Source organism: Lepus europaeus, chromosome 8 (assembly GCF_033115175.1).
Source record: "Lepus europaeus isolate LE1 chromosome 8, mLepTim1.pri, whole genome shotgun sequence".
Lineage (NCBI taxonomy): Eukaryota > Metazoa > Chordata > Mammalia > Lagomorpha > Leporidae > Lepus > Lepus europaeus.
Genome location: NC_084834.1, coordinates 108,393,394 through 108,420,489, shown reverse-complemented (window position 1 = coordinate 108,420,489; position 27,096 = coordinate 108,393,394). Strand labels below are relative to the sequence as shown.

At 37.0% G+C, this 27,096-nt stretch overlaps 2 protein-coding genes across 6 annotated transcripts in view; one reads left to right on the top strand and one right to left on the bottom strand.

Moving 5' to 3' along the window:
- Positions 1-556: 556 nt before the first annotated feature.
- Positions 557-13,313, bottom strand: LOC133765140 (UDP-glucuronosyltransferase 2B16-like). The gene is made up of 6 exons (XM_062198761.1): positions 12,561-13,313; positions 11,160-11,308; positions 10,512-10,643; positions 8,422-8,509; positions 6,676-6,895; positions 557-5,041 (listed from the first exon to the last, which is right to left on the bottom strand). The coding sequence occupies exons 1-6, from the start codon at positions 13,282-13,284 to the stop codon at positions 4,762-4,764; spliced, it is 1,593 nt and encodes a 530-aa protein (XP_062054745.1). The 5' UTR covers positions 13,285-13,313; the 3' UTR covers positions 557-4,761.
- LOC133765141 (UDP-glucuronosyltransferase 2B14-like) overlaps positions 13,309-27,096 on the top strand; it is a 55,407-nt gene continuing 41,619 nt past the window's right edge. For 2 of the 5 annotated variants that reach the window (XM_062198766.1, XM_062198762.1), the window contains exons 1-3: positions 13,309-13,559; positions 17,846-18,697; positions 18,799-18,982. In XM_062198766.1, coding sequence (XP_062054750.1) covers positions 18,911-18,982 — 72 coding nt within the window. In that variant the 5' untranslated portion in view covers positions 13,309-13,559; positions 17,846-18,697; positions 18,799-18,910. The remainder of the gene's footprint in view (positions 13,560-17,845; positions 18,698-18,798; positions 18,983-27,096) is intronic. The other 3 variants (XM_062198763.1, XM_062198764.1, XM_062198765.1) reach the window with 3 other exon arrangements.

Here is a 27,096-nt window from a genome sequence, read left to right as displayed (position 1 = left end):
TCTATTTTTACATCAATATGGTTAAACTGGAGGTTGTAAGTTTGAAAGATATTAGCTGTATACAGAAAAACTACCATATGTTCTCCCTTATATGTGGCATCTAACATGTCAAAACAAAACATCAAAACAAAGAAAAAAGAAAAAAAATCTGTAAAAAAATAGGACCTTTAACCATTGTGAAATAAGTCATTCATTTACTCAGGATTAGAGTGAAAGATGAAATATAACCAGAGTTACAACATGATCTTTGAAATATTCTCAAAATAGGTATTTTATAAAATATCATCTTGTTTTTTTTAAGATTCCATTTTCTTAAATAATCACAAGCTAAGTTATATAGCAAAGAATATAAGAGATTGTTTTCATAAAGTGCATTTTGCTTATCTTGGCCAGTAACAAAAATAAAAGTCAGTTCAAAGAATCAAGTTATCTTGTTATCTGGGAATTTTTAGTTTCAAATCATACTAGAATTAGAATAGGAGAGGAGAAGAACATAAAGGATCATGTAACTGGTATCCTCACTTATGAAAATGTCAGGGACTTGATGAGTCCAAGGTTAAAACATAAATTTTACACTTTATTTTTTCATTTCATTTTAATGAATGTTTTTAAGAATTCTCAAACATGAGGGTATACACATTTATTTCACGTTCTTATAAAATCTTTCCTAAAATAATCTCAGAAAAAGTCAAAGATTAAATACCAATAAATTCTAAAATATTTTTGGACAAATATGAATATGCTAAAATAAATAAAAATATCATGGCTTATAAAAATCTCCAATATATAAAATATCAAATTCCATTCAGTAGAGTACACTCATCAAATGACTCCATCCTTTCTCTTCAGTTCCAAACGCACACATTTTGCCTATAAAAGAAACAGAACTTTCATAGCCATGTGTGAAACCAAACCGGATCCACCAGTTATTAGCAGATGAGGGAACTACTTGAATAGAGCCTTGTAAGAAACAGTTTTAAAACATGTATTTGGGTAGGAATCCAAAAGAAACACATATTTTAACACAAGGACTAAGATTTTGTCACTCTACAATGTGCAGTGACCTGTTTTAAAAATTAAGACAGAAATGTGTGTGGTGCAGCACTTAAGTCACTGCTAAGACAATTACATATTATATGAGAATGCCTGATTTGAGTCTTTGCTCCCCCACTTCTTATCCAGCTTCCTGCTAATGTTCATCTTGGGAAGTAGCAGGTTATAGCTACAGAACTTGTGTCACTGACTCTCAAATGGGAGCCTGTATTGAGTTCTGGATACCTGGTTTTGATGTGGGCAAGCTATGGATAATTAAGTGCTATATCAATGGCTAGAAGATGTATCTCCAATTGTCTCTCACTCAATAGCTTTGTAATTTTGAATCAATAGTCTATAAACTTTTCTCCTTTGTCAACTGAAGGAACAATGGGATTCCACAGTAGAGGACACTGGAGTGACACTGAAAGGTGATACAGGCAGGAAGAAACATCTTTCCAAGGCTCCACTTTCAAAATTTATAATTATTTTTGAGTTTTAAAAACATTTATGCTAAAGAGTATACTTAACATTAAAGAATATAAGCATAAGAATCAAATTTCTTTATATTCTATATTTATATTTCATGTATATACATGTATAATACATTTATATTACATACATATATATGTATATTATATATATTTATATATGTATATATGTATATTATATATATTTCATGTATATGCATGTATAATATTGATATTACTTGTCCATTAAGAAACATTGCTTTCTATAAGGAAATTATTTCACAAAACTCATACTTATTCAATCAGTCCCTGAAATATAAGGTTTAACCTTCAGTTTTTAGTTTCAAGATGAAAATTTACCCTTATCTGAGTTTTGTATCTTATCTCTGATGTAGTGCTTTGCAAATTTATTCCTTTAAACAGCATATTGCATAATCACAAGACTAATAAGGTAGTATTAAAGATGATGGATGTCATATAAATTCTGTTATTGCACATGGTAACTTAGAGTACCTGTATTTACCGATGAAAGCTATATCAATCATGAAGAAATAAATACACAAAGAATATTGCCATATTTGGAATTCATTTTATAGTGAGTTTTTAATATTTCTTTGCCAAGTGTTCCTTCATGTGTACATATTTTCTTATACTATGTGTATACATTTTGAGATAAATGAAAAGAATTCTTACAATTAAAACAGATGCAACAATGCATTTATTATTCATGAGGAGCATAGATTTATATACCTTACTGTAACAATTGTAAATAAGACCTACCTACTTCGACAAGGTCACTAATGAATTTTCAGTTACATGAAGAAAAGAGAAATAGAAATTGTATTTTACTGGTGCATGTAGAGCATCTTTATTGACTCAGAATAATGGATATGTATAGCATTGTATTGCCCTCCTCCTTTTAAAAAACACAGCAAAGTAACTAAACAGTGCTAATGAATCACTTTTCCGTTTCTCATATTTTACTATTCTATGGCACACTTTTATTTCTTAAGGCTTATTTAATTTCATTAACTTGAAAGTAACAGAAAATGTACTGAAATCTTCCATCCACATATGCCCACAGCATCCAGGGCTCAACCAGACTAAAGCCAGAAGCCTAGAACTCCATCTGAGTTTCACAGTGAGAGACAGGGACCCAAGCACTTGAGCTGTCATTTGCTGTACCTCAGAATGCATCCAGGAAGCTTCATTAGAAACACGGCAGCTGGCACTTGAACTGGGACTCCAATATGTGATGCAGGTATCTCAAGTGGCAGCTTAAACCAATGGCTACAAAATCTGCCCTAACTTTTTGCTTTTCAGTGGTTTGATTAAATATTCAAAGGTTAATTAAAATATTCTGAGTATAATATTGTCTAAAAGAGTTTTGTAAAACTCTTTTCTATATTTAAAAATGGTATGACTTTTTTCAATCTATTTAACTATATCTCTTTTAAGGCAAAGCCACTACCTTAGCTGGATTTCTGTTTTCCCTGTTTTATTTGCAAACTGTGTTCTGTTGTCCAAAGGCTGTACTTAGCAAAGTCAAGATGTGGAGATACTTTTGTCATTTAAACTGCTATTTCCAGAATAGGACTTAAAAATTGCTGCACATATTTGACTATTTATTTCACTATTATTCCCTACATACAAGAAAGGAAGACTATGGGAAAATAATATAAACTTCCGGTTTTCATTTCCACAGTATCTCAGGTATTAAAGCACTTGAAAATATTTGTCTTGAAAGTGTGGCTATAAATGAGAGGTCTCTGGCCATTATTGTTGCATAGCAAGTTAAGTTGGAAGGGTGACATCCCAAATGGGTGCCAGTTCTAGTTTGGGCTGCTCCACTTCTGATCCTGCTCCCTGCAAATGAACCTCAGAAATCAGTGAAAGATCACTCAAGGACTTGAGCCCTTGCACCATGTGGAAGATCGAGAAGAAGCTCCTGTCTCCTGGCTCTGTTCTGGCCCAATTCTAGCTATTTCAGCCATTTGGGCAATGAACCAGTGGATGGAGATCTCTCTCTCTCTCTCTCTCTCTCTCTCTCTCTCAGTCTATTCCTGTCATTCTATCTGCAAATGTGTCTTTCAAATAAACTAAAGTAAATCTTTTTTTTTTTAATTGAGAGAAACTAGAGATTCATTGTAGGAGATGAGAAAACTTTTAGCTATAAATTATAAATATATGGGACAAACTTGCTGGCTCTGGGTTACCATCCCAAACTAAAGGTAACCAGACCCTACTTTGATATTCCAAGTTACTATCTAAGGCAGAGAGGATCTTTAAATAAAGGGAAAATTGTAGCTCAAGAATGTTCAAAGCCTCATATGGAAAATGTGTTTCTTGTTCCTAACCAAATATTTTAGGATATTGCAGACACTCAGTAGGCATAGTTAGAGCAATCCAAAATTTTGAAACTAAACAAAAAGATTACAGGATGACATGCTATGTGTTTTATGAAAAAATGAACAGTAAACTTCATGTACATAAAAACTTTGCCAAAACAAATGGTAAGAGACTTCATCAAGTTTAGCCTGTTATCCACCTGAAATAGCTCATGAGTTAGAGCCTTAAAGGTAAACCTAAAATGCATGCTGACTCTTTGCTAAAGAAAACTAAATCCTACTAAATTGCAGACTCTGCATTGTCTAGCCCACCTTACCAAATCATTTATGATTTTATGGTAATTTTCCACTTCATTCTTCTGTAATTTTCCATTTAGATAATTTTGAGTGATCCCTTTGTTGTTCTCCTTCACTATCATATTCTCTTTTTAGGTCTTTTGAAAATCAGTCACTCTGTCCTAGTTGAAGTTGAGTACAGTTTATCATGGAGTCACTCTTCCAAGTGAAGAAGTCAGGATATAATCTGTCTTGCCTCCTACAACAAAATCTGACTATAGTTTCCTTTGGCAAGTGATAATGCATGGTGTTTGAGTAGATGATGTTTCTAAAAACAGACACGAAACTTGACAACTCCTTTGAAAGCAACTGTCTGATGCTCCAGTGAGTCTCATTTTTTGAATGTTATTAAAATAAGTTAATAATTCAGCACTAAAATCAAAGTATCTCAATATATCTAAAGTTAGAATGGTGTATTTCCTTAATACTTAGTCAAGAATAAATATTTCGATGACTCTGGAGGCACAGACCTCTTAAACTGTGCAGGACAGTCTTGACAAACATGCATCCTTAATGGTTGAGTTAATGGCATGATGTCACATAGCAGGGCTGCTAGCCTTAGGTCTGAAACAGCTCTAATCTTGCTTTCTCTTCTTTCCTTTCATAACAAGCCGTTGATAAACAAGCAAGCAAAATTTTATAACAAGGTAGATAATGATTGTCACACAAGCCAGCAGGAAGCCAATCACATCCAGAGAGTGGTACTGGTACCAGGTGAGGTCGTGGGCTGCAACCCGAAGGTGTTTGGCTCCTTTGTGGCGCATGACGTACTCGATCCAGAAGACTGCTCGATCCAGCGGCTTCATGGGCTGATCGTGGTGAATTCTTGATAACTTCATGACATTCTCTTTATAGCTGAAGAAAAATTAATTGTTATAAACTTACATAATGTACCAGAAAAGTGAGCAAGTGAAATTTTTATATTGATAGTAAAATGAATGTTGCATAAAAGAGTAGGAGAAATAAATACTTTTCCTCAGTAAACCTCACAAAGATCTGAGTTTCTTGATCAGAATTCATTGGATGTACAGGGTTAGAAAATGTGTTGAGAGAGGTTGGCAGAGAACAATATTTCTAGCTTTCAAACCTAAAAATTGGAATCACTTAATTTTAAAAGGCAAATAACAAAAAATAACAATAACAACAACAATAAATCCCATTTGATGTGCAAAGCTTGAAAGACTGTAAGCAATGGATTATAGACTTGATATATTAAATCACAATTAGTATGAAAATTTAGAGATAGGAGGCTAGTCCATTGAAAAGCTCAGGCATGTCTGGGCAGAATTAATAAGGAGTTGTTATGGATCAGGAATTTGCGTTGAAATTAATCACTAATAGTGCATTAACATTTAAGTTGTGAATGTATGAAATTAAATTGACTTCATTTGCAACCTTATGCTGAGTCTTACTTTCTCTTCTCTCAACTTCAATTTCCAAAGTTTTTTATTGTTAAAAAGACTGGAAAGAGAAAGTATATTTCTTATCTGATTCATTGATTTAAAAATATCTTGATTTTTAGAATATTTGATTTATCATTATCATATATTAAACCAAAAGTAAATGTTTTCTATTATTATTTTTCTTCTTGTTAAGGTAGTGATTTCAGAGTCTGGAGAGTTCTGAAGGCACTCAAGACAATTGTCATTGTTCCTGTTGTTTAAATTATCAAGAACAAACGGAAAAGGCAAAAGGATATGTGTAGGGATGTGGTTTACCAAGTCCAGATCAGAAAGGGTAATAGCTTGGAACATAACAATTACAATGAAGGTACTATCCACTGATGTTATTTTAAAAATGGAGTTGGAAAATTCTTTTCAAGAAGAGTACTTGAAGAACTGTGGAAATTTATGGAGAAAAGTAATAATGAAAAGGTCACATAATAAATGCTGATAGTACAATGTGTACCATACATCATACACACTTGATTCATTAGATAGTTAAGGAATTCACTTCAGTCTACAGCATAATATCTATTAAAAATGTAACAGAATTCGCAAATGAAAGATAATTTTTTTTGAAAACAGAGAAAACAAATGTGCAGCTAATTAAGTTCATTAGGATGAAGAACAGCTATAAAAAGTGAAGTCCAGCTACCTATAAAAGCTAAGGTTCATTGTGCTACTATTAGCAATACAGTTCCCCAAAAAAGTTGCATTAACATTTACATCATTATGTTATGAAAGGAGGAAAACATTCAAGTATTATTGATATCACAGCATAATGTTAATAGCTTAATAAACATTAATTATACAATGAAATTATTTTAGAAACTTTTTATGCAAATATTTTGAGTATTTAACCAGATTATTTCAACTTAACTTTTTCAGGTATATTACTTGTTTATTTTGTATTTAAACAAATCAGTGATGATTGTTTTACAATATTGACTAATGCTATACTCAAAGTAGTTTCCCTTTTCAGAATCATTTAGTCCTCAAGTGAAAACTTATTTATCAATACAGTTTATTTTAAAAAGTAATACTCACGAAGGATCATGAATGACTGTCTTCAAGGCATCGATCAAATCTGAACTTGACATTGTTTTCCAGTCCAATCTAACAGCTGCTCCCTTGGCCCTCATGTGGGCAAGGTTATCATGTTGCTCCCCAAACAAAGGAAGGCCCACCATAGGGATGCCATGGTGGATGGCCTCATAGATGCCATTGGCTCCACCATGAGTTACAAAAGCTTTGGTTTTTGGATGACCTAGAATTGAGAGGTTTTCAATAAAATTATTAATGAAAAGTTTGAGAAATAAAATAAGAAACAGAATTTGAGGCACTAAAAGGGGTGATGATCTCTAGACCACAGATTATGAATAAAGATGCAATAGTGTATAAATTACTTTGAGGTGAAGAGAAAGAGACTCCTAAATCCACTGGAGATGTCAGCAAAGACCACAAGGCAAGGTGCTATGACTTGAATCTTAAACCAGGGAAACAAGAATAGCAACGAGGCATGAAAAAAGGACACATTCTCAATAAAATAAATTGCTTATGCAAAAAAAAAAAAAAGCCCATCAAGTGCATGTTAGGAGATTTTGTCTAAAAGCAGTGTTCATTCACTGAGAATGATATTTAAGATTTACAGCACAGCAAGAAGTTGCATGGTTGTGTGGCTGGAATCATAGAAGGAAAGGGCCACACTTGTTCAGATGAATTATTACGACAAAAATTCTGACTTTTTCCCACAGCAAATGCAGAGTAATTCATAACAGGTGCATATTATTTTCTCAGTGGCATTTGGAAACCACTATATTATAAAAACAACAAATGCAGTTACTGAAATAGGAAACAGAGAAACAATTCAAGAAACAATTATTATTTTTTAAAACTTTATTAATCTGAAAGGCATAGGGAGAGAATGAGTGAGTGAGAGAGAGAGACAGAAAGAGAAAATAGAGATCGTCCCTCTACTGATTCACTCTTCAACTGCCTTCAATAACTGGAGCTGGGCAAGGAAAATCAAGTAGCAGGAACTCAATGCTGAATATCAATGTGGATTACTCCAACCCAGGGACTGATGCCATCACCTGCTACCTGCTGTGGTGCACATTGGCAGAAAGTTGGAATCAGAACTCAAGATTGGGCCGGCGCTGTGGTTTAACAGGCTAATCCTCCGCCTTGTGGGGCCAGCACACTGGGTTCTAGTCCCGGTTGGGGAGCCGGATTCTATCCCGGTTGCCCCTCTTCCAGGCCAGCTCTCTGCTATGGCCCGGGAAGGCAGTGGAGGATGGCCCAAGTGCTTCGGCCCTGCACCCACATGGGAGACCAAGAGAAGCACCTGGCTCCTGGCTTCGGATCAGCGAGATGCGCCGGCTGCAGCGGCCATTGGAGGGTGAACCAACGGCAAAAAGGAAGACCTTTCTCTCTGTCTCTCTCTCTCTCTCATTATCCAATCTGCTTGTCAAAAAAAAAAAAAAAAAACAACTCAAGATTGATCCAGGAGCAGCAATAAGGATGCAGATGTCCCAAGTGACTTCTTAACTGCTGTACCAAATTTCCCAGCAGGAAATTAGTGAGAAATTCTAGGGATGTGAAGAATTCAACTGTGTGTAATGAAATGTCAACACTTTTGGTTCACTGTATTCCCCTAGGACTAGCAAATAAGCATGAAGACACTTGTTGACTTCTGAGTTTTTCCGTAATAAATGGTCATCAGCTTTCTGTTGGAGTATGTCTTCTTGATTGGCTGTTACTTATGTTTTCAGCATTTATGCTCCAATTTCTTACCAAGGAGGTCGTTCTGAGGGATCCACTGATAGAGCTGGGTATTAGGTCCTAAGGTATCCGGTTTCTTGCCATCAAATCTCCAAATAACCTATTAGGTAAAGAAAATGCCTGTTTCATGAGTTGAATTTCAAACTACAACATCTTCGATTCTAAGGAGGTTGAGAAATAACCTATTAAAGTCTTCCATCTGAAAGACAAGCAAAGGGAGATAGAAAGTAGGCAGAACTACTAAGAGAGAGAAATAGAATACAAATATTTCTGTATATTTGTGCAGAAACATCATATTCATGATGTTTCATATATACTACCTTGGTCATGTGACATAATGAATAACAAAAACAAGAGTTTAAGAAGTTTTAAAATGTCACAATTCTGGCTGGCGCTGTGTGTGGCTCAGTAGGCTAATCCTCCACCTTGTGGCGCAAGCACACCAGGTTCTAGTCCCGGTAGGGGCTCTGGATTCTGTCCTGGTTGCCCCTCTTCCAGGCCAGCTCTCTGCTGTGGCCTGGGAGTGCAGCCCTGCACCCCATGGGAGACCGGGAGAAGCACCTGGCTCCTGCCTTCGGATCAGCGTGGTGCACCTGCCACAGCGCGCCGCCCACGGCGGCCATTGGAGGGTGAACCAACAGCAAAGGAAGACCTTTCTCTCTGTCTCTCTCTCTCACTGTCCACTCTGCCTGTCAAAAAAAAAAAGTCACAATTCTACTGCAAGAAGTGTAATTCATTCCCTGTATTGTATGCTTTGAAATACATAAATTACCATGTTGGACTCATTTTCCTTGTGTAATATCAACTATTTCAATTGTAATTATAAAATTAACATATACTTTCGCAGTGTTCATAAAATATTTCATTATAATTTGACATATTTGAAAGTAAGTCTCTGCATATGTTATGTGTGAGAAATAAATTAATTGTGCTTAGGACAATTAAGTTGTTTTACATTACAACTTCCTCAGCACTATTTTCCACAAAATATGTAAGTGGTTTATTTAAAGTTTGTTTCTTTAAGTATTTTTATTTATTTTTACTTGTATTAATTTCTGCTGTTCTTAGATCATTTCCATGCCCAGTACTAAAATAAAGTACTTATATTCGAATATCCAAGCTATCTTCAAAAGCTCGAGAACAATCTACAAGTTTAACTTCTGTATGCTTTGTGAATTTAAAAGTAATTTCATGTTCTCAGAAAACACTGTATAGATGATTGCTAGAATGCTACACTAAACAACAGTTCATAACAACTCAAAGATCAAAGTTATCCTGCACTTAAGAAAGTTTGTGTGCACTGAAATTTCTAGAGGAGTACATCGGAACCTCTCCCCATTCCAGGACTGCTCCTGCTCTGCTCCTTCCAATATTCCCTTCTCCCTCCTCAGTCTGGAGGAGGTGTGAATCCAATGGGCTAGGAGCACTGTCCTGTGGGGCCACATATTTTGATGCACTGGGTCCACCTGCAGGGAAGATCCATCTCGACCTTACATCTTCCTGGTTCAGATACAACTAGGGTTCCCCCTACAGGGCAGGCTCTTTCCTTCACTTTTTCTTAATATACTTGACTGTACTGAATCCTGAGCTTGGAGTTCCCAAGCCCTGATTTTTCTGTATCTAGGTAGATTCTGGAACATCATCTTGAGAGGATGTAATGTAAAAATTAGGCTAAATAAATAATCATGGGATTCTGAAACTGCAAGTTGTACATCTGACTTACTTTTTCAAAATATTTTTGATGCTTGTGTATCAGCTCAATTATCACTTGCACATTAACTCATTTCTGATAACACCTTTAGTGCAGAAGGGAGTCAAAAATCTTGCAGAATGAAGAACCAAGTGATATTGCAGTTTGGTGACAATGTAATGATGATAACAAAATTTCACACTGCACCTCTTAAATATGCTTTTTTTTCCTGATCAAATACTAAAGCCAAACTTATTTTTTAAAAATCGTCTTCTGTGTTACTGTAGCAACTCTCACAGAGAGTTATTTGTAAGCTAATAGCTTTCACACAGGAAGTTTCTCGTACAAATCCCTTTACAAAGTTTTACAGACACATCCAGTAGTTGTGCCCTATTAGGACACTTTTTCTTACCTTTTGTGGCAGCTGGGCAAGTGCTGATGCAATCACATTGGTCCTTTCTTCCGTCATGTTGCTGACCATGGACCCCAGGGAAAACACCACCACTCCCTCTTGCCCAGAGCTCTGCACAAAGTCTTCCATCTCCTGTGAAGAAAAGGATTTGTTCCATCACAGAAGGGCAGCAGCAGAGCACACGCTGGAGAGGGAGCAAACTGTCTACATTATTTCTTTATCACTCCAGCACTTGCCTGTCTTGTAACCTACTCACTTTTTACATATACACTGAATTAATATTCAATAGTTTCTTCTCTGTTAGAAATAAGAAATAGCTTAATCAAAATGACTCTACTCTAAAGGCATGTCTAAGACACATGTCTAAAGACATTCTCTATTCTATAAAGATAATTGCATCTGTATGCATGTGATGGCATCAAAATACATGAGAAGATTTCAAAAAGTTCATGGAAATATGCCTTATATTCTAATTCAAATATTCTAAGTTATTTATGAAATCCTCTCCTATGAGTTTCTGGTTGGTAGAGCATTTAGTACCACTTCCAGTATCTCTACCTGTGAGTCAGATGCTGTAAATGAAGAATGCAGAGCCATCTCCGCTGAAACAGCTAAGCTAATAAAGTAAGCAGACAGGAACATATTTACCTTGGGTAGAGGTTGGGCAGGTTTGCAATGAAGCCCTCCAACAAAATAAAAATTAGGCAATAGTGGGCGAGGAAACTCCAAATCCCAATAGCTTCGTATAAGCCATATTTCAGCTTTCCCCATTAGCTTAGATATTGTAATGGGTCTTCCTTAATGGAGAAGAAACCAGGACATGTCGGGGTAAGGAGAGAATTGTTACATGATATATAAATGGAAAATGCAGTCAGTGATGTATAAATTATCTGTATTGATAAAGCAGATGTTTAATATATATGATATTTGTAAGTATACAATGCATTGTTCACATATGTCATACATGCAAGAAGGTCTCTAATATCAACAATATAGCCACTATTCTTGTCATTAAAATAGGCCACTATATAAACATGCATTGTTCTTTCTAAAGTTACAATGGTAGCAGATTCAAATGAAAACAATTATTTTAGCTGTAGAGTCAAGAAATCCTAAAGCAATTGCGAATTGGGTTTTCCCAGAGGAGGTCCTCAGTCCAGTTTCCATAGTTAACAAAGGTGATCTCTGATTCTTGATTTTCCAGGTGAACTGAGAAATCATTTTTCTTTTTGTTGTTGTTGTTGCTAGTTTGAGCATATTTTTGACCTAGTTCTGTTTTTGCTTTGGTTGCTTAATAGTATCAATTTATCATGAAATTTATATAAAAATATTTGCAAATATCCCATGAGTATGTATTTAAACTAGGGAAAAATGGATTTTTGCTCATGTTTATTTTGGATGTTTTTATAAACATGGAGAAACTAATTTAAAAAACAGATTAATTACATATATGTCTACATTTCCACAAAATTTTAGACCTTATACAGATGAATTTCAGGAAGTAAGGAAGGAAAGTGGCTACATTCCACATCTCAATTTACATGTTTTCTGTCTGTAAAAAAAAACTAAACCACCGAAACGTGAGTGGCTCTTTTTGGTAATATGGAAAACATATTTTAATTTTAATTGAAGCAACAGAGATACACAAGTAAAAATTATTTCCTTAAAGTCACATAGATAGTTGTTCTAGATATCTGTGACAAGATAATTTACACGTCGTTATTCATAAACAAAATATGTCAACTGATGTTTATATCAGAGAATAGTTTAGTAAAATGGACATAGTTTGGTATAGAGACATCCTCAGTGCTCTACTGCTAGCTGTATGACTTCCTCGGATGTTCCACCCAAGTGATGACTCAGTAACTCCTATCTGGCCCTTAATGTAAGCCTTTACATAGCATTCGTTAGCCTGGTAAATCTTTGTATTGTCATTTCATTATTTCACCTATAAAATACAGATTCCCCAGATATTCCACTCAGAAAAGATCACCTAAGAAGTCACAAGAAAGCTGTGAATACACACTAGCATCTAAAATCATGACTTACCTAGAACTTCACTGTAAAACTGATCCCACCTCTTCACATTAAACATTTGAAACCAAAAGTCAAAATAAAGCATAAATAACATGTTTTTTACCCTGTCCATGAATGTCATTTGTCCACTTAAATCTGACATAATAACAGGCACATAGGAAGGAGGAAACAGAAGTCCTCCACTATACTTCTCATAGGTGTAGCCAGGAGTGAAGCGGAGACTGTGCACAAGGGGTCTGTTCAGTAGCTCAGCCAGCAGCTCACCACAGGGAGCAAATGGGTCTGCAAGAACAACATCAAACCTTGATTCCTGTAGCTTCGTCATGATTTTCTTGTTCAAAACCAAGTCTTTGCAGATACTTTCATAAACATCAGAATATTCAAAGAATAATTTTTGCATTAGTGGGAAATATTCCCAATATGCATCTCTTGACACATCGTTTATAAGTGTATTAATCCCATTTAAGAGAATATCTTGGACTTCATCTTTAGTGTAAGATGTGTGAAAAGTTTCAAATTTAATTCCTGATTCATCGTTGCTATCAATTAAAATAGAAGCAGAAGATCTCAGAACAGTTACTGCATGGCCTCGCTGCACAAGTGCATCCAGGATTGTCTTCATATTCATCCAGTGACTGTACTCCATAGGCCACACCAGCACCTTCCCACAACTCCCAGAGCTGAAGCAGCAACTCAGCTGTAGCAGCAGCAGAAGTGAGACACATCTCCTGGGCATCCTGGTGAAATGCAGCGTTTCCTTGCCACTTGTTGTCTCTTTCTTTAGCTCTTCACGGTTATATCCAAGGGGAAATGTAACAAATAGTTAAAGTATAACTTACACTGATTTAAGTAAACACATGATATGAACAACTAGAGCTTGTGGACCAGGATGGCAGATGAAAAAGCCAAGTTATGTGTTGTGGATATGTGAGTGCTTCCAGTGTCTTTTATGATTAACTGATTTTTATAACTTGAAGACAAGGACCTACACATGTAAGGCACCAGAGTTAGGTAAGAGATTTTAGAGTAGTGCCATGAGCAGTGACAAGTGAGGTGATTTGCACCTGATTTGTCCCTGATACAGAAGCAGAGATAATGTAAATATGCAACTCATTCATTTCTTGGATAGCAGGGTTCAAGGGACTCTTTGGTGAAAATGTTTTGCATCAATTCCAGGTTGTTATCATTAATGTATTTGTTTTATATGATTAAATGTGTATGTATAAATATACTAAGATTAGTATAAAATAATGTCTAAATGATAAGAGAAAATGCAATATTTAGATATATTTTTAATGTAAAAGTACTTTTGAATTTTTAAAATTCATTTTGTATTTGATTTAGATATTTATAAACATGATACACAGTATCATGTTATGATATTTGTAAAACATGTGGAATTATGAAATAGAGCTAGTAAATTAATATATCTATCCATTCACATACATATTTTTTGAGGTGAGAACATTTGAAATATATTCTTAGCAATTTTGACCATACATGACTTACTTATATGTACCACACTGTGCAGTAGACCAACTAAATCTTATTTTTCCTATCTAGCTGAAACATATGACTAACATGCCTCTACTCCGCATCTACAAGTTGGAAAATTTAGATTCCATGTATGGGTGAGATCATGTGGTCCATGTCTTTCTGTGACTGAGTTATTTCATTAGGATAATGTCCTTTAGTTTTTCCATGTTGTCACCTGACACAATTCAATTCTACTTTTAAGTATATTAATTAATTAATCTTGTATTTAAGTCCATCCTGACCATTGTAACCTTCTCACCCCTTTTTAATCAGTTAAGTCAATTCCAAAGTTCACGTTGTCCTACCTAAAATGTTTCATTATTTTTTAGCAATTTATCTCACCTTATTTGAACTAACTTATTTGTTAGTCACACTGAGTCCCTGTCATCATGATGTGGCATATTAGTTTTTTGCAAAGAACAAATTTGCCTTTTTATTGCTCTACGGCAGTCAGTCAAAAAACATAGAAATGATTGCAAATTGTAAACATAAAAGGGTGATCAATCTGATTAATGATTAGTGGTTTGTCAAATGAAATCTCTGGTTCACTTTCATAAACAAAGGTCCCTCAAAGTACATTAAGTTCAGAATGCATTTAATGTGCCTTAGCAAGCACACATCACAGTTTAACCAACAGTACTTAAGAATGCTAAAGAACATATTTCAAGAATACAAGAAAACTTTTAGGGAACAGATTTGTATTACTTGTCTTAGTAAACTTTCCATTCTATATAAAATTAATTGAGATATAACAATATGTTAAAATGTTAGATCCTGACATACGTGAACCCATCTACATGTGATATTTTCAAGATTAAGTTTAACTTTATTTCATTTTATATTCAACAATTGTGGTGTTTCCACGTTCCTGCCTTTTAGTAGACAATGTATTTCATGGAATGATTACTGCATGCTTTCCAAATCTTGGGAAAGGTAGTGTCAACCAGAAACAAGAAGGCTCAAGGACCCCTAATTGTATGTTCAAAGAAAATCTTTCAGAAGTCCATTATAGTGAATCTGTAAAACAGAAGAAAACCATACAAAATGGTTATTTAATCAGTAACATAAAAACAGCAAGTCACTTACAAGGGAATTTTTAGTAGGCAAACTGAAGACTTACTAGTGGAAACTTTAGAAGCTAGGAGAGAATCTGATGAAATTGTGAAAGTTATGAAAGAAAAACAAATCCAGCCAAGAATACTTATCCAGCAAAGTCATCCATCATAAGAAGAAATAGAGCCACATATGATGAGCAAAATTAAAGGAATTCATCTCCACAAGCCTGGTGGAGGAAGAAATGCAAAAGACAATCCCTAGGTTAGCAGTGAAACGATGATAAGCACCATCATAAAAACCTGGACAAGTGCAATTCTTAACAGTTAAGCTGACTCAAAAAAGTCACAGGTGAAACACATAGGGGTTATTACTCATTTTTTCAATTTGGAATTAATTTGCTGTATGCCTAGTTAAGAGCTTTTCACCTGAACCTATTAGTATTATATTTTGTAATGTTTTTCTGCTACTCAATAGCTTTTTTTCCAAAATAATTATTTTTTTTTATTTTTGACAGGCAGAGTGGACAGTGAGAGAGAGAGAGAGAGAGAGAGAGAGAAAGGTCTTCCTTTTGCCGTTGGTTCACCCTCCAATGGCCGCCGCGGTAGCACGCTGCGGCCGGCGCACCGCGCTGTTCCGATGGCAGGAGCCAGGTGCTTATCCTGGTCTCCCATGGGGTGCAGAGCCCAAACACTTTGGCCATCCTCCACTGCACTCCCTGGCCACAGCAGAGAGCTGGCCTGGAAGAGGGGCAACCGGGACAGGATCGGTGCCCCGACCGAGACTAGAACCCGATGTGCCGGCGCCGCAAGGCGGAGGATTAGCCTGTTGAGCCACGGCGCCGGCCAAAATAATTATTTATTTTTTTATTTGACAGGTAGAATTATAGACAGTAAGAGAGAGAGAGTGAGAGAGAGAGACAGAGACAGAGAGACAGAGAGAGAAAGGTCTTCCTTCCGTTGGTTCACTCCCCAAATGGCTGCCATGGCCAGCGGTGCACTGATCCGAAGCCAGGAGCCAGGTGCTTCTTCCTGGTCTCCCATGTGGGTGCAGGGGCCCAAGCACTTGGGCCATCCTCCACTGCCCTCCCGGGCCACAACAGAGAGCTGGACTGGAAGAGGAACAACCAGGACTAGAACCCGGCGCCCATATGGGGGATGCTGGCACTGCAGGCAGAGGATTAACCAAGCCAAGGCACCAGCCCTATTTATTTATTTATTCAAAAGAGTTAAACAGAGAGAGGAGAGGCAGAGAGAGAGTGAGAGAGAGAGAGAGGAAGAGTGAGAGGTCTTCCATCCAATGGTTCATTCCCCAATTGGCCGCAATGGCCAGAGGCTGCACCAATCCAAAGCCAGGAGCAAGGAGCTTCTTCTGGGTCTCCCACACACGTGCAGGGGCCCAAGGACTTGGGCCATCTTCCACTGCTTTTCTAGACCATAGCAGAGAGCTGGATCAGAAGAGGAGCAGCTGGGACTAGAACCGGCGCCCATATGGGATGCTGGCACTTCAGGCTAGGGCGTTAACCCACTGTGCCACAGCGCTGGCCACAAACTCAATAGGTTTTGACATCAGGATTATGTTCTGTCTCTTAAAATAAGTTGAAAAGATTTGCTCAAATTATTCTCATAAAATTGTTAAGCATTCTTGAAGAAACTAAATGGAGTGACCCCATGAAGCAGCACCTCCCAGTATTGGAAATATATCCAAAAGAAATGAAACCAATCTGTCAAAAATCTACATTTCATTTTTTATTACAGCACTATTCAGAGTAGAAAAGAAACAGGATCAAACTAAGTGTTCAACCTGAGGTGAATGAGTACAGAAAATATCATGCGCATACATAATGGAATAGAATTCATTCATAAAAAGAGATGAAAATCATTTCATGTATAACAACATGGATGAACCTAGAGGACACTATATTAGGTAAAATTAGCCAAGAGCAGAAAGAAAATCTGTGGCAGGCTACCTGGCATAGAAGGTTAAGCCTCTGTCTATTGCATTGACATTCCATATGTGTATTGGTTCCAGTCCTGGCTGTTCCACTTCTCATAAAGCTCCCTGCTAATGCACCCAGGAAAGCAGTGGAAGGTAGCCCAAGTCCTTGGGCACTCACCATAATGTGTGAAACCCAGAGAGGCTCCTCATTCTTTGCTTAGGACAGGCAAAGCTCTGATCTTTGTGGTCATTTGGGGAGTGAACCAGCAGATGGAATCTCTCTCTCTCTCTCTCTCTCTCTCTCTCTCTCTCTCTCTTTCCATGTCTCTCTCTCTATCCTTCTCTCTCTGTACCCCTACCTTTCAAATAAATAAATCTTAAAAAATGAATTATTAAAAAAAGAGAAAGAGAAATGCCACATGATCTTACTCAGTTTAAATATTAGTATTTAAATATGCCAAACATAGAGAGACAAATATTCTTCAAAGTTCAAAGTTCAAATGATATTATTTTCAGTGTTTAAATATGCCAGACACAAAAAGTCAAATATTACATCATCTTCCTTGTAGTTCAAAGGCTGTAATTATCTATGTTTACATGAGATAATTGGAAATGTTTTTTTCCATTTAGAACATTTTCTCCAATTAAGCTTTAAAAATTGATGTAGACAAGATTCAAAACTTGAATCCATCTACAATTTATTTGTCTATTTGATATAAGGGAATAATCAATTTAATAATTGTATTGTTTTTTCTTTTTTACATTCTCAGTACGACATGTATTAAGTAGTTGGAAGTATCGGTCTGAATAGGATAAGCCAAAGAAGCAAAAGATATTACTGCAGCAGGAGGGAAATCTTATGATATATTCCATAAGATCGTCTACACATGCTGGACCCAGCTTTCTTAACCAAAAGGAATTTTTCTCTCCTTTCATTTTGTGTCTTACTATTATCAAGTGCTGTTCAGTTAAGTAATGAAGATTACTGAAGAGTATTCAAGATTACTATGAAAATACCTTTTGATGTTATAATCAAATATTTTGATGCATTACATAGTTTTTGGTAGATAGCCATTTAAGCCCACTCAGAATTTCTGTTTCATGTACTATGAGGGATGTGACCTAGCCACCAAGCTGAGTATTTCCTTGAGGGAACCTGATCCAACCCAAAATGCATTTTGTGCAACCAAACTTTCCAACCATTTTTACCAGTTTTCCAATTATTCATTCTGGGACTTTACATTTCCAAATCAAAAACTAATTCCTGGGGTCAGCACTGCAGCGTAACAGGTAAAGCTGCCTCCTGTGGTGCCAACATCCCATATGGGCGCCAGTTTGAATCCCGGCTGCTCCACTTCCGATCCAGCTCCCTGTTATGGCCTGGGATAGCAGTAGAGGATGGCCCTAGTCCTTGGGCCCCTGCATCCACTTGGGAGATCTGGAAGAAGCTCCTGGTTTCTGGCTTCGGATCCTTGAAGCTCTGGCTATTGCAGCCAATTGGGGAGTGAACCAGTAGATGGAAAACCTTTCTCTGCCGATCCTTGAAGCTCTGGCTATTGCAGCCAATTGGGGAGTGAACCAGTAGATGGAAAACCTTTCTCTGCCTCTCCTTCACTCTCTGCGTAAGTCTGAGTTTCAAATAAATAAATAAATAAATCTTTAAAAAATTAATTCCTTTTCAGTTCATCATTTTTAATTATCCTTATTTCCTTTTTGTTCCCAGTTTGCTCACCATTTGAATACCTCAGTCAGCATTGTGTTAGTTCAAGCTGAACCTGATTTAAAATGAGCCAGGCCAAAGGCAGGAGCCTGTATCTTCATCTGGGTGCCCCGCAATGGGGGCAGAGGCCCAAGAATTCAAGATATCCTCTGCTGCTTTCCTGGGCTCATTAGAAGGGAGCTGGATGGTAAGTGGAGCAGTTGAGACTGGAACCAGCTTCTATAAGGGATGACATTACTCAGTGTTGCAAGCAGCATCTTAATCTGCGTACTATGCTGCCCACTCTATAAATAGGCAATACTATTATTTTTAATACATATTTTTGAAACACATAAAATTTAACTGAATAAGTTAGACAATATATGTTTAGTGTGAATTATTCTTACAAATTTGTAGCATATTTAATAATTGTAATAACAAATTGCATTTTGATATAAAAGTGTAGAATAAATTTAACTCATTACTTTATGAGCATATTAATTTTTTTTTTCCAACAACTCTATGATGAAAGTAATGCCATTACTATCATCTATATGTCACTGGAAGAGAAGCTGGGCACAGAGACAGTAAGAGGCTTGCCTAATTTCATATAACTCTATAGTGATTTTGTGGAAATGAATGCACACTATTGGGTCCAGAGTGCAAACTCTCAACCATTGGGTGATATTGTCTCTTCCTGGGTTAGATATATTTTTAAAATGCTCAATCGGACTTGCCCCAAATGGTGGAGTTAAAAACGTGCCAGGGGATTCCAATACAATCCCATCAAGGTGGCATGTCCTAATGCCATCTCACTAGTCCAAGTGATCATCTTCAGTTCACAATTGATCACACTGATAGGTCTAAGAGTCAAAAAGATCCCACAAATAAGACTAGTGTCTGCTAATACTAACTGATAGAATCAACAAGGGAGAGAACAATCCACCATGGGAAGCGGGATTCACAGCAGACTCATAAAATGGCAGATGTCTTCAATAGCACTCTGGCCTCAGAATCAGCCCTTAAGGCATTTGGATCTGGCTCAAGAGCCCATGAGAGTATTTTAGGCATGGAAAGCCAAGACACTCTGGCAAAAAAAAAAAAAAAAAAAAACCTAAATGAAAGATCTCTGCGAGTGAGATCCCAGTGGAAAGAACGGGGCCATCAAAGAAGGAGGTACCTTTCTCCTAAGGGAGGAGAGAACTTCCACTTTGACTATGAACCTGTTGGAATAAGATCGAAGTCGACAAAATCTAAAGGCTTCCATATCCTTGGCAACTCATAACTAGAGCCTAGGGAGATTTCTGATGCCACAAACAAGAGTGTCAAATTGTTATATCAGCAACAGGAGTCACTGTGCACTTACATCTCATGTGGGATCTGTCCTTAATGTGTTGTCTAATGTGCAGTGATGCTATAACTAGTACTGAAACAGTGTTTTTACACCTTGTTTTTCTGTGTGGGTGCAAACTGATGAAATCTTTACTAATTATATACAGTACCGATCTTCTGTTTATAAAGATAATTGGAAATGAAAAAAAAAAACAACCTGGTGTTAAATTGGAAATGGCATAGAAAATTAATTAAATTTTAAAAAAAATCATGTAGGATCTCTGTCATTAATGTGCTGTACACTGTGATTTAATGCTATAACTGGTACTCCAACAGTATTTTTCACTTGGTGTTGCTATGTGAGGGCAAACTTGAAATCTTTACTTAATGTATACTAAACTGATCTTCTGTATATAAAGAGAATTGAAAATGAATCTTGATGTGAATGGAAGGGGAGAGGGAGTGGGAAAGGGGAAGGTTGTGGGTGAGAGGGAAATTATGGGAGGGGGGAAGCCATTGTAATCCATAAGCTTTTATTTAATGAATATAAATTTCCACAGTACAGTTTATGGTTTTGAGAACTTCTTAGTGTTCTTATCAATTTTTTGAGATCTGCTTCTTGCATTTCTTCTATCTCATCATCTTCATAATCTTGAATTGGGGTGTCTTTCATTTGGGGGCATCATAGTGTCTTCCTTGCTCTCGTTACCTTGGTTTCTATGTTTGTTGTTAGGCATGTTAGAGATATTTGGTTTCTTCACTCTGGTTCTTTTCTTGTTATACTATGACTCTAGATTAAGTGGACTATCTGCTTTCAATGGAGCCTTAGAGGCTTGAGATGAGTGTGGCCTGAGAGCTCTGTTTGGTTCCTCAGGATTGAGGGTGGGATTGTATTGGAATCCCCTGGCACATTTCTAACTCCACCATTTGGAGCAAGTCTGATTGAGCATGCCACAAATTGTACATCTTCTCCCTCTCTCTTTCCCACTCTTATATTTAGCATGGATCAATTTTCAGTTAAAATTTAAACACCTAAGAATCATTGTGTGTTAATTACAGAGTTCAACCACTAGTACTAGAACAACAACAACAACAACCACAACAAAAAATACTAAAAAGGATAAAGTATTACATTGTACATCAAGAGTCAGGACAAGAGCTGATCAGGTCATTGTTTCTTACAGTGTCCATTTCACTTCAACAGGTTTCCCCTTTGGTGCTTAGTTAATTGTCACCGATCAGGGAAAACAAATGATATTTGTCTCTTTGCGACTGGCTCAATTCACTCAGCATGATGTTTTCCAGATTCCTCCATCTTGTTGCAAATGACCGGGTTTCATTGTTTTTGACTGCTGTACAGTATTCTATAGAGTACATGTCCCATAATTTCTTTATCCAGTCTACTGTTGATGGGCATATGGGTTGGTACCAGATCTTAGCTATTGTGAATTGAGCTGCAATAAACATTAATGAGCAGATGGCTTTTTTATTTGCCAAATTAATTTCCTTTGGGTAAATTCCAAGGAGTGGGATGGCTGGGTTGAATGGTAGGGTTATATTCAGGTTTCTGAGGAATCTCCAGACTGACTTCCATAGTGGCTTAACCAATTTGCATTCCCACCAACAGTGGGTTAGTGTCCCTTTTTCCCCACATCCTCTCCAGCATCTGTTGTTGGTAGATTTCTGAATGTGAGCCATTCTCACCGGGGTGAGGTGAAACCTCATTGTGGTTTTGATTTGCATTTCTCTGATTGCTAGTGATCTTGAACATTTTTTCATGTGTCTGTTGGCCATTTGGATTTCCTCTTGGGAAAATGTCTACTGAGGTCCTTGGCCCATCTCTTAAGTGGGTTGTTTGTTTTGATGTTGTGGAGTTTCTTGATTTCTTTGTAGATTCTGCTTATCAACCCTTTATCTGTTGCATAGTTTGCAAATATTTATTCCCATTCTGTTGGTTGCCTCTTCACTTACCTGTTTGTTTTGAAGTACAGAAACTTCTCAATTTGTAGCAATCCCAAATGTTAATTTTGGCTTTGACTGCCTGTGCTTCTGGGGTATTTTCCAAGTCTTTGCCAGTACCTTTATCTTGCAGCATTTCTCCAATGCTCCCTAATAATTTGATTTTGTCGGGTCATAGATTTAAGTCTTTAATCCATTGATGAGTGAATTTTTGTGTAAGGTGAAAGGTAGGGATCTTGCTTCATGATTCTGCACGTGGAAATCCAATTTTCCCAGCACCATTTGTTAAATAGACTGTCCAATTTTCCAAGGATTGGTTTTGGATCATTGATCAAATATGAGTTGGCTGTAGATGTTTGGATTGATTTCTGGTGTTTCTATTCTGTTCCATTGGTCTATCCATTTGTTTCTGTACCAGGAACATGCTGTTTTGATAACTGCTGCCATGTAGTATGTCCGGAAATCTGGTATTGTGATGCCTCTGGCATGTTTTTGTTGTGCAGAATTGCTTTATCTATTCAAGGTCTCCTGTGTCTCCATATGAATTTCAGCATCATTTTTTCCAGATCTGAGAAGAATGTCTTCAGGATCTTGATTGGTATTGTATTGAATCTGTAAATTGCTTTTGGGAGAATGGACATTTTGATGATATTGATTCTTCTAATCCATGAGCATGGAAGATTTTTCTATTTTTTTGGTATCCTCTTCTATTTCTTTCTTTAAGGTTTTGTAATTTTCATCGTAGAGATCTTTAATCTCCTTGGTTAAGTTTATTCCAAGGTATTTGATTGTTTTTGTAGCTATTGTGAATGGGATTGATCTTAGAAGTTCTTCCTCAGCCGTGGCATTGCCTGTGTACACAAAGGCTGTTGATTTTTGTGCATTGATTTTATATCCTGCTAATTTGCCAAACTCTTCTATGAGTTCCAATAGTCTCTTAGTAGAGTTCTTCGGATCCCCTAAATAAAGAATCATATCATCTGCAAAGAGGGATAGTTTAAGTTCTTCCTTCCCAATTTGTATCCCTTTAATTTCTTTTCTTGCCTAATAGCTCTGGCTAAGAATTGCAGAACCATATTGAATAGCAGTGGTGAGAGTGGGCATCCCAGTTTGGTACTAGATCTCAGTGGTAATGCTTCCTACTTTCCCCATTCAATTGGATACTGGTCGTGGGTTTTTCATAAATTGCTTTGATTGTATTGAGGAAAGTTCTTTCTATACCCAGTTTGCTTAGGGTTTTCATCATGAAAGGGTGTTGTATTTTATCAAATGCTTTCTCTGTGTCTATTGAGAGAATCATATGGTTTTTCTTCTGCAGTCTGTTAATGTAGTGTATCACGTTGATTGTTTTGTGAACATTGAACCATCCCTGCACACCAGGAATAATCCTACTTGGTCTGGGTGGATGATCTTTCTGATGTGTTGTTGCATTCTATTGGCGAGAATTTTATTGAGGATTTTTGCGTCTATGTTCATAAGGAATGTTGGTCTGTAATTCTGTTTCAATGCTGCATCTATTTCAGGCTTAGGAATTAAGGTGATGCTGGCTTCATAGAAAGAATTTGGGAGAATTCCCTCTTTTTCGATTGTTCTAAATAGCTTGAGAAGAATTGGAGTTAGTTCTTCTTTAAATGTCTGGTAGAATTCAGCAGTGAATCCATCTGGTCCTGGGCTTTTCTTTGTTGGGAGGGCCTTTATTACTGTTTCAATTTCTGTCTCAGTTATGGGTCTGTTTAGGTTCTCTATGTCTTCATGATTCAATTTAGGTAGGTTTTATGTGTCCAGGAACTATCCATTGCTGATAGATTTCCCTGTTTGCTGGCATACAAGTCCTTGTAGTAATTCCTGATGACTCTTTTTATTTCTGTGGTGCCTGTTGCTACGTTTCCTTTTTCATCTCTGATTTTTATTGATTTGGGTCTTTTTTCTTCTTTTTTTAGTTAGTTGGGCCAATGGGGTGTCAATTTTGTTTATTTTTTCAAAAAACCAGCTCCTTGTTTGGCAGATTTTTTGTAATTATTTTGGGTTCAATCCTGTTGATTTCTTCTCTGATTTTAATTATTTCTTTTCTCCTACTAGCTTTGGGTCTGGTTTGCTGCCGATTTTCTAGATCGTTGAGATGAATTGAAAGCTCATCTATTTGGTGCCTCTCCAATTTCTTGATGTAGGCACCTATTGCTATAAACTTTCCTCTTAACACTGCTTTTGTTGTATCCCATAAGTTTTGGTATGTTGTGTTGTTATCCTCATTTACTTCCAGAAGATGTTTGATTTCCCTTTTGATTTCTTCTATGACCTATTGTTCATTCCAGAGCATGTTGTTCAGTCTCCATGTGTTTGCATATGCTCTAGGGATTCCTGAATTGCTAATTTCGAATTTCATTTCACTGAGGTCTGAGAAGCTACATGGAATGATGCTAATTATTTTGAATTTGCTGAGACTTGCTTTATGGCCTAGTATGTGGTCAATCCTAGAGAAGGTTCCATGTACTGCTGAGAAGAATGTAAATGCTTTCTGTATAGGATGAAAAGTTCTGTAGATATCTGTTAGGTCTATTTGGGCTATAGTGTTGTTTAAATCTTCTGTCGCCTTCTTGATCTTCTGTCCTGTTGATCTGTCTATCTCTGAGAATGGAGTATTGAAGTCCCCCAGTACTATTGTATTGGGGTGTAAGTCTCCCTTTAAGTCCCTTAACAAATCTTTTAAATAAACTGGTGCCCTGTAATTAGGTGCATATACATTGATAATCATTATATCTTCCTGTTGAATGGATCCCTTAATCATTATATAGTGCCCCTCTTTGTCTCTCCTAACAGTTTTTTTGGTAAAGTTTATGTTTTCCGATATTAAGATGGCTACGCCCGCTCTTTTTTCATTTCTGTTGGCATGGTATATCTTTTTCCAGCCTTTCACTTTCAGTCTGCATGCATCTTTGTTAGAAAGATGTGTTGCTTGCAAGCAGTAAATAGATGGGTTTTGTTCCTTAACCCAATCAGCCAATCGGTGTCTTTTAACTGGACAGTTCATGCCATTAACATACAATGTGACTATTGATAAGTGGTAACTTTGCCCTACCATTTGCCAAAGATATTTTCTAATATATGCTTTGAGTTTCCTGTGATCTTTTGCTGTGAGGTTTCCTTCCTTTACCTTCTTTCATGTTGATGACCGTGTTTCTGTGTTTCTGCGTGTAACACATCTTTAAGCATCTTTTGCAGGGCTGGACGAGTGGCAACAAATTCTTTCAATTTCTGTTTGCTATGAAAGGTCTTTATTTCACCTTCATTCACAAATGAGAGCTTTACAGGATATAATATTCTGGGCTGGCAGTTTTTCTCTCTTAGTACATGGGCTATATCTCGCCATTCCCTTCTCGCTTGCAGGGTTTCTGATGAGAAGTCTGCTGTGAGTCTAATTGGAGATCCTCTGAGAGTAATCTGATGTTTCTCTCTTGCACATTTTAGGATCTTTTCTTTATGTTTCATGGTGAGTTTAATTATGACGTGTCGTGGTGAGGATCTCTTTTGGTCATATTTATTTGGGGGTTCAATAAGCTTCCTGTACTAAGATATTTCTGTCCTTCTCCAAACCTGGGAAATTTTCTGCTAGTATCTCACTAAAAAGGCCTTCTAATCCTTTCTCCCTCTCCATGCCTTCAGGAACTCCTAAAACCTGAATGTTGGGTTTTTTAATAGTATCCTGTAGATTCCTAACAATATTTTTTAGATTTCTAATTTCCTCTTCTTTGGTTTGACTGCATACTTTCCTGTGCTCTGTCTTCTAAGTCCGATATTCTCTCTTCTGCTTCACCCATTCTGTTTTTAAGGCTCTCTAATGTGTTTGTCATTTGATCTATTGAATTCTTCATTTCATTATGATTTCTCGTCACTATCACAGTTTCTTGTTCTACTAGTTGTTTCATTTCATTTTGATTCCTCCTTAATATTTCGTTTTCATGAGAGAGATTTTCTATCTTGTCCATTAAGGATTTCTGTAGTTCAAGAATTTGGTTTTGAGAACTTCTTAGTGTTCTTATCAATTTTTTGAGATCTGCTTCTTGCATTTCCTCTATCTCATCATCGTCATAATCTTGAATTGGGGTGTCTTTCATTTGGGGGCATCATAGTGTCTTCCTTGTTCTTGTTACCTTGGTTTTTGTGTTTGTTGCTTGGCATGTTGGAGATATTCTTTGGTTTCTTCACTGTGTTGTTTTTTCTTTTTATACTGACTCTAGATTAAGTGGACTTCTGCTTTCACTGGAGCCTTAGAGGCTTGAGATGGGTGTGGCCTGAGAGCTCTGTTTGGTTTCTCATTGTTGAGGGTATGCCCAAGGTGACACTCCCAGGTTAGGCATGGTAAATCTCTCTCTCTTTCTTTTTCTTTTCTTTTCTTTCTTTTTTTTTTTTTTTGAATCAAAAGGGAAGTAATTCCACACAGCTGAACAGAATTGGAGTTGGTTTGCAGGCAAATGATATACCCACAGGAGCCAGAGATCGGAAGCTCTTTCCCAAGGTCTACACAGGAATCTCTGCTGCCCTCAGTGTGGGCTCCAATTCTCCTGCAGTCTCCCACTGGGTTGCCAAGGTTACCGAATTGTAGGATCTCTGGAGAGCATTCACGTGAATTCCATGAGTTCTCTCCCCCACCGTCTCTTTTTTCACAGTCTCAGTTCCTTAGCAACACACATTCACTATGTCCCAATCTCCTGTTATTTCTCCCCCTCCAGAGTCAGGTTTTTCTGCTAGGCTCAGGGCTGGCGCAGACCTTGTCGCCCCGCTTATGACGTATGTCTAAAATGGTGCCTGATCTTTGTCTTGCTCACCTTTGAGAGGTGAGTGCAGAGAGAGAAACTCATGTCTGTATTGGTCACTTTTTTTTCTCTCTCTTCTAGATAGCCAGGTGAACTTTTCCCCACCGGGTTTCAAGCCTTGTTCCCTCTAGTCTCCTTTTTCTGCTTCCCTGACGGTGTCTCGGGCTATTGAGGTTTGGCTCACCTCATGTTCCAGCGCTGGTGTGAGTCTGCAACTGGT

Bases quoted from the DNA above. Each gene is read 5' to 3' on its own strand.
- LOC133765140 (XM_062198761.1), bottom strand. From the start codon at position 13,284: ATGCCCAGGAGATGTGTCTCACTTCTGCTGCTGCTACAGCTGAGTTGC. The intron at 10,644-11,159 runs GTAAATATGTTC...TTTTCTTCACAG, and splicing joins CTGCCCAACCTCTACCCAAG to GAGATGGAAGACTTTGTGCA. The intron at 5,042-6,675 runs GTGAGTATTACT...ATTTTTCTTCAG, and splicing joins ACAGTCATTCATGATCCTTC to CTATAAAGAGAATGTCATGA.